Below are 7507 nucleotides of genomic sequence, written 5' to 3'. Positions count from 1 at the left end.
TTGTTGTTGTTTTTTGCCATTTAGATTGCACTTAGTCAGGCTTCTACCCTAAGACCAGCTATAGCTCTTAGGGTCATGGAAGCACGCAAACCCCCTGACCACGATAAGGTGGCAATCCTCCAGGGGGAAGTTTTTTATAACTTTTTTTTTTTTTCTTTTTTTTTTTCTTTTTTTTTTTTTTCAACAACAACAAATATCTGACCGTTGGCCATTTGGAGTGTCCATTTGAAAATAACAATATTCGTCTCACTCTCCAAGAAAGGGTCAAGCACAAACCCTCTGACCAGGATAAGGTGGCAATCCTCAATGGGGGAAGTTTTTTTATTACTCTTTATATTTTGTATTTTTTTTTTTTTTGTTTTGTTTTTTTTCAACAACAACAAATATCTGACCATTGGCCGGCCATTTGGAGTGTCCATATTTGAAGAAAAAAATAACAAGACAGTAGGCTATTTACCAAAAATATTGTCTTATTTCAAAAAAACTAAAATACTGTAAAAGTCTGCCACTCCTATTTTTTCACAGACTGCAAAAAGTAGCCTAGAGTCTACCTCTCTCAAGAAATGTAAAACAAATGAAAAATGGCAATATTCATCCCCCACTCTCCAAGAAAGGGTAAAGCACTACTGGGCACATGATCCACAACGGATGTGCTCCTTGCAGATGTATTTGCCACATCCCCCACATGTATTAGTTGTCTTGTTATCGTTCCTAGTGGAACAGATCTGGCACCTGCCTCGTTTTTGCCCTCTGGCCACTGGAGGATTGGAGGTGTGTGCCTCCCTCTGAACATCCTCCACTATCACCACAGCAGCCGCTGAGGCTCTTGGTAGGACAACTCTTCGTGCAATTTGGGGTTGCACCAGCGCGTACCCCAGCTGTTCCAGGAACAGCCTCCTCCGGTACAGCTTTTCGCTGTTCCAGCCTTCACTGATCTCCCTCCAAAGCACAAAAGCGTTGTAGGCACTCACATCGATGATGTTGAAGAATACAACAAGGGGCCATCGTGCAGTCATGCGTCGGCAGCTGTACGTGCCTGTGACTTTATCCAGGTTGTCAACACCACCCTTTGTGGCATTGTAGTCCAACACCATTTGTGGCTTCTTGTCCTCCCTGGTGCTGAGCTGGGCATCCTTGTGCATCGTACTCATGAGCACAACGTTCTTCCCTTTCTTGGGGCAATACGAAACAGCTGTGGCGTTCTCAGTGAAGGCAAACACTGAGGATGTAGCCTGTCTGTTCTTGATTGCAACAAGCTCAGAGGGAAGCTCTGGCTTGTTCTTGCGGACTGTCCCCAGCATGGTGACTTTCCGCTTTGCGAGTTCTTCACCAAGGGCATAGGAGGTGAAGAAGTTGTCGCACGTTATATTGTGCCCCTCCAGTCCCTCAGCCATGTCCAGGACAACCCTCATGCCCTGATTTTTTTCAGGTGCTTCCCCAGGGGCTTTGCCGGTGTAGACCTGCATATTCCAGGCATAGCTCGACTGGGCATCACATGCTGCCCATATTTTAATGCCGTATTTGGCTGGTTTACTCGGGATGTACTGTCTAAATGGACAGCGGCCACGAAACGCCACCAGACATTCATCCACAGTCACATGGGGGCCTGGGTTGTAAAGCAATGGCAGTTGCTGAACCCACTTGTCCCATACATCCCGGATAGCTGCCAGCTTGTCATGTTCTCTCCGGCCCTGTCTTTTCTCTCTGTCATCGAACCGTAGGACACGAGACATAATATGGAATTTCTTCAGAGACATGGTGGCTGGGAAGATGGCCCTTCCAGTCTCTTTATTCCACAGGCTTTCTGCTGCCTCGCCTTTGGACTTGTACACGCCCCCCAAAATGAGCAACCCGATGTATGCCTGCAAGTCAATTGCATCGATCGGCTTCCAACTGTCCCCAAACACACGACTCCCCTCTAAATTGGTCATCAAGAGTACATGGTTCTCAATTGATGGTGTCATGAGGAGCTCAAATGCAGATTTTATGTCTTGGACACGGCTAATCGCATATCGGGTTGGGCCTGGAACCATTTTGATGACATTACCAGCGCTAAGTCTACCCTGCCGTTGACGTGGGGCAGGGGACCACGACAACTTTCCATTTTTGGACAGGAAAATGTCTGCTGGTGTTCCAGTGTTGACAGGAACTTCAGCATCAAGGGTCTCATCCTCATCAGAGGACGATGCCCCATAATCAGGGTCTTCCACAACATTGTCTTCGATTTCAGACACATTTTCCTCTATGTCTACCTCTTCACTAAAAACCTGATCCAAAACCTCCTGGACAGAGAACGTCTTGTGGTTTGGCATCATCAAACTCAAAACAAGAGAGAGAGAGAGAGAGAGTATATCACAAACAGCAGCAGAGAAATGGTTTAGAAGGCAAACTCGAAACAAGAGAGAGAGAGAGAGTATATCACAAACAGCAGCAGAGAAATGGTTTAGAAGGCAAACTCGAAACAAGAGAGAGAGAGAGAGAGTATATCACAAACAGCAGCAGAGACAGCAGCAGAGAAATGGTTTAGAAGGCTGCTATGCGAGTGCTTTTATATGTTTGCTCCTCCCCCCTCCCCTCCTCCTGTTCTCACACGGCGCGGGAACGGAATGTTTGAACTGTTCCGACATCCCGCCATTCCGACAGAGTATAAATTATAAATTTATTTTCAAGACCATTTATCTCAGTGGTTTCTGCATCAATTACTAATAAAGATCTACTCACTGCTTTTTTCTGTGTTCAGGGGACTTAGGAGCACAAATAAATGGTTTCCTACTGGGATGTTCGAGGTAGAAAAACGCTAAAATGGCCACCAAACGCTACTCAAACCACACTAGTTCAGCATGTAATAGTCAGATAAACTCACAGTGATTGTTCCATTTCATTTCTTGTGTGACACTTATATGGAAAACTGAGTTTATATGTATTTGTACGTTCAGAAATTACGAAAATCACTTTTGGTCACATTCAAGACCAAGCCTAACAGTATTCAAACTGCAATAACTCGGTCTATGATGGTTGGATTGACTCACTATTTGTTTCTTTGTGTTCAGGGGACTTAGGAGCACACATAAGTAATTTCCCACTGGGGGGTATTTGGTGGGGGGGGGGGTGCAATGTGGCGAAATATCTATGGAAAACTGTCAAAATGGCTGCCAAACGATATTAAACCAACAATAATTCAGTGTATGATGGTCAGATCAACTCACAATTGAATTCTCTGTGTTCAGATCACTTGGGAGCACAAAAAAGTCAATTGGATCATGTGTCTCACTCTAACACACAAAGACTTATAGTGCTTTCCAATCCTGGGGTCTATATGACCCCTGAGGAACGATGGCGTGGTCAAAATGTGTACAGAGAAATGAGAAACAATCATGCAGTTGATTTTATATTTTTCTGTGTCTCCCTGATGGATTAGGAAAAGTCATGAAATATTAGGAAGAAAAACTAATGACAACCATCTTTTTAGAGACTCTCAAAATGCCTTGGGGTCACATTGACCCCAAGGACAATAGGAGGAAACGACGCACACGTTTTTGTGTGTCAACTATACGTCAAGTTGTCTAGCTTTCACGCTACGAGCACAACAATCCATTATTTAAATGTAACTATTAAATGAACCTAAAATATGACTTTGTGTAAAATATTGTACACAGTGTTTTCAAGTGTATGAGATGTGATGCAAGTGTAAATTATTGTCACACTATTAATTTTTTTGATGTTTTTATTATATTTGTTATAAATGGCTGTGATGGCAATGAGGGATTTTTAATCACTGTTATGTTGGAATTATTAATATTGATACTGTTGTTGATATTATTCATTTTTGTTTGACTACTTTTGGATTGTTTTTTGTCATGTTTGTGTGTCCTCTTAATTGGTTTTGGAATTGTATTATTATGGTATTATTGTGAATTGATATGGACTGATTAATAAAAGAATACAAAAATAAAACAAAAGATAATGACAATAAAATGTCCTCAAAGCATGAAACGTCTGTTTTTTTATGCTATCTGCAATTGCTTGTGAAGGTGACTTTTTTTAATTTTTTTTTTTTACATCTGATAATTAATCCTTTTTTTATACCACAAATTGAAGTTTATATATATTGTCTATAATGTCAGCAGACTAATTAGGAGTCTTTGTTTGTTTACTTACTACTAAAAGACAAGTTGTCTAGTATGTTCACTATTTTATTTAAGGACTACTTTTTTTTTTAATGCAATAATAAACATAAACATAAACACCGCCTCTTACCATCCAAAATCGCTGCAGTTGTGTCCTTGGGTAGGACACTTCACCCTTGCCCCCGGTGCCGCTCACACCGGTGAATGAATGATGAATGATAGTTGGTGGTCGGAGGGGCCGTAGGTGCAAATTGGCAGCCACGCTTCCGTCAGTCTACCCCAGGGCAGCTGTGGCTACGAAAGTATATTTTTATTAGTATTTAATATACTAACAGCATTTCATGATTAATATTTATAATTTAAGATTCCTAATAAATGACACTAGAATAAGCACACATTTGATTGGTAAATCATAGTGTAACGACCTGGAATGACACTTTGTGTGGTGTTGGAGTTGTCCGACTTTTTGTGTGGCTGTAAACGCATCACTGGCTAAGTGACTTATGTGCATGTGTTGCCGCAAGTGAGAAAGAGCGAGCGGCTGCTGTTGATATAACAAAGTTGCTTTTGGTCTGGTTTGTACTGCAGAAAATGACCAGTTTTGCTAGATATAATTTTTTTTACTAATGTTTTGGTGATGTGTTTATGGCCGACAATAAAGAGATTTGCTCAGTAAATCGATGGATGGAATTCATGTCCTCAAAGACTCTCGACAGACGTTACAATATTTGAACAATGATGACGAAAACTGTTTTCTCTGTCGTGTGTCGAAAATTGTTATGCGCTTATTTTTTTATTTGATTTTGTGCGTGACATAGATTTGCCGTGCGCAGAGGACGCTTGAACAGTGCACAATTGCACAGGCGTGCACCTTAGAGGGAACATTGATGTCGACCCTGTAAATGACCTTAAACAAAATACATACATGTCGACCCTGTAAAATGACCATAAACAAAATACATACATGTCAACCCAGTAAACGACCATAAACAAAATACTGTAAATGACCATAAACAAAATACATACATGTCATACATAATTGTCGACCCTGTAATAGACCATAAACAAAATACATACATGTCAACACTAATAGACCATAAAGAAAATACATACATATATACCAACCCTGTACATGACCATAATACATTCATGTCGACCCTGTAAATGACCATAAACAAAATACATACATACATACATACATGTCAACCCAGTAAACGACCATAAACAAAATACTGTAAATGACCATAAACAAAATACATACATGTCATACATAATTGTCGACCCTGTAATAGACCATAAACAAAATACATACATGTCAACACTAATAGACCATAAAGAAAATACATACATATATACCAACCCTGTATGTGACCATAATACATTCATGTCGACCCTGTAAATGACCATAAACAAAATACATACATACATACATACATGTCGACCCAGTAAACGACCATAAACAAAATACATACATAAATACCAACCCTGTAAATGACCATAAACAAAATACATACATGTCATACATAATTGTCGACCCTGTAATAGACCATAAACAAAATACATACATGTCAACCCTGTAATAGACCATAAAGAAAATACATACATACATACCAACCCTGTACATGACCATACTACATAAATGTCGACCCTAGAGATGACCAAACCCCAATAAATATTGACCTTGTAGATGACAAAAAACAAATGTTTGTTTTTCCCAATATTGAGTTTGTAAATGACCAAACCCAAATTAATATTGACCTTGTAAATTACAAAAAAACAAGTTTGTTTTTCCCAATATTGAGTTTGTAGATGACCAGACCAGACCCCAATAAATATTGACCTTGGAGATGACCTAACCAAACCAATAAATATTGACCTTGGAGATGACCTGACCAAACCAATAAATATTGACCTTGGAGATGACCAAACCCCAATAAGCATTGACCTTAGAGATGACAAAACAAATGTTTGTTTTTCCCAATATTGAGTTTGTAGATGACCAGACCCGAATAATGACTTTGATGACAAAAACCATGAGGACACAAATTAAATAAATGTTGACCTTGTAAATGACCAGAGCCCCATAAATGTTTACCTTGTAGATGACAAAAAACTAAATGTTTTTTTTTCCCAATATTGAGTTTGTAGATGACCAGATCAAACACCAATAATTACTTTGATGACAAACCATGAGGACACAAATTAAATAAACGTTGGCCTCGTAGACGACCAACGGCAAACCAACGTTGGCCTCGTAGACGACCAACGGCAAACCAACGTTGGCCTCGTAGACGACCAACGGCAAACCAACATTGGCCTGGGAGAGGACCAACGGCAAACCAACGTTGGCCTGGGAGAGGACCAACGGCAAACCAACATTGTGCCTGGGAGACGACCAACGGCAAACCAACATTGGCCTGGGAGACGACCAACGGCAAACCAACATTGGCCTGGGAGACGACCAACGGCAAACCAACATTGTGCCTGGGAGACGACCAACGGCAAACCAACATTGGCCTGGGAGACGACCAACGGCAAACCAACATTGGCCTGGGAGACGACCAACGGCAAACCAACATTGGCCTGGGAGACGACCAACGCCAAACCAACATTGCCTGGTAGACGACCAACGGCAAACCAACATTGGCCTGGGAGACGACCAACGGCAAACCAACATTGGCCTGGGAGACGACCAACGGCAAACCAACATTGGCCTGGGAGACGACCAACGGCAAACCAACATTGGCCTGGGAAACGACCAACGGCAAACCAACATTGGCCTGGGAGACGACCAACGGCAAACCAACATTGGCCTGGGAGACGACCAACGCCAAACCAACATTGCCTGGTAGACGACCAACGGCAAACCAACATTGGCCTGGGAGACGACCAACGGCAAACCAACATTGGCCTGGGAGACGACCAACGGCAAACCAACATTGGCCTGGGAGACGACCAACGGCAAACCAACATTGGCCTGGGAGACGACCAACGGCAAACCGACATTGGCCTGGTAGACGACCAACGGCAAACCAACATTGGCCTGGGAGACGACCAACGGCAAACCAACATTGGCCTGGTAGACGACCAACGCCAAACCAACATTGCCTGGTAGACGACCAATGCCAAACCAACATTGGCCTGGTAGACGACCAACGCCAAACCAACATTGACCTTGTAGACGACCATAAGGAGCAAGGGTGAAGAGTCTTGCTCAAGAACACAAGGAGGTCGGTAGAAGGTGGGGATCAAACCAGGAATCCTCAGGTTGCATGTACATGTTTATCACTGACTAAATGTGTGTTGTTTCTTCATGTTGTGTTCTTAACACACGTGCATTTTTGTCACTGACTAAATGTGTGTTGTTTCTTCATGTTGTG

At 41.9% G+C, this 7507-nt stretch overlaps 1 protein-coding gene across 1 annotated transcript; it reads right to left on the bottom strand.

Moving 5' to 3' along the window:
• Window positions 1–332: 332 nt before the first annotated feature.
• Window positions 333–3055, bottom strand: LOC133658362 (piggyBac transposable element-derived protein 4-like). Its single transcript, XM_062060287.1, has one exon. The coding sequence runs from the start codon at window positions 2313–2315 to the stop codon at window positions 624–626; it is 1692 nt and encodes a 563-aa protein (XP_061916271.1). The 5' UTR covers window positions 2316–3055; the 3' UTR covers window positions 333–623.
• Between the last annotated feature and the right edge of the window lie 4452 nt (window positions 3056–7507).

This window comes from Entelurus aequoreus, linkage group LG10 (genome assembly GCF_033978785.1).
Source record: "Entelurus aequoreus isolate RoL-2023_Sb linkage group LG10, RoL_Eaeq_v1.1, whole genome shotgun sequence".
NCBI classification, from domain to species: domain Eukaryota; kingdom Metazoa; phylum Chordata; class Actinopteri; order Syngnathiformes; family Syngnathidae; genus Entelurus; species Entelurus aequoreus.
The sequence above is the reverse complement of the archived record's forward strand: the minus strand, read 5'-3'. Positions and strand labels throughout refer to the sequence as shown.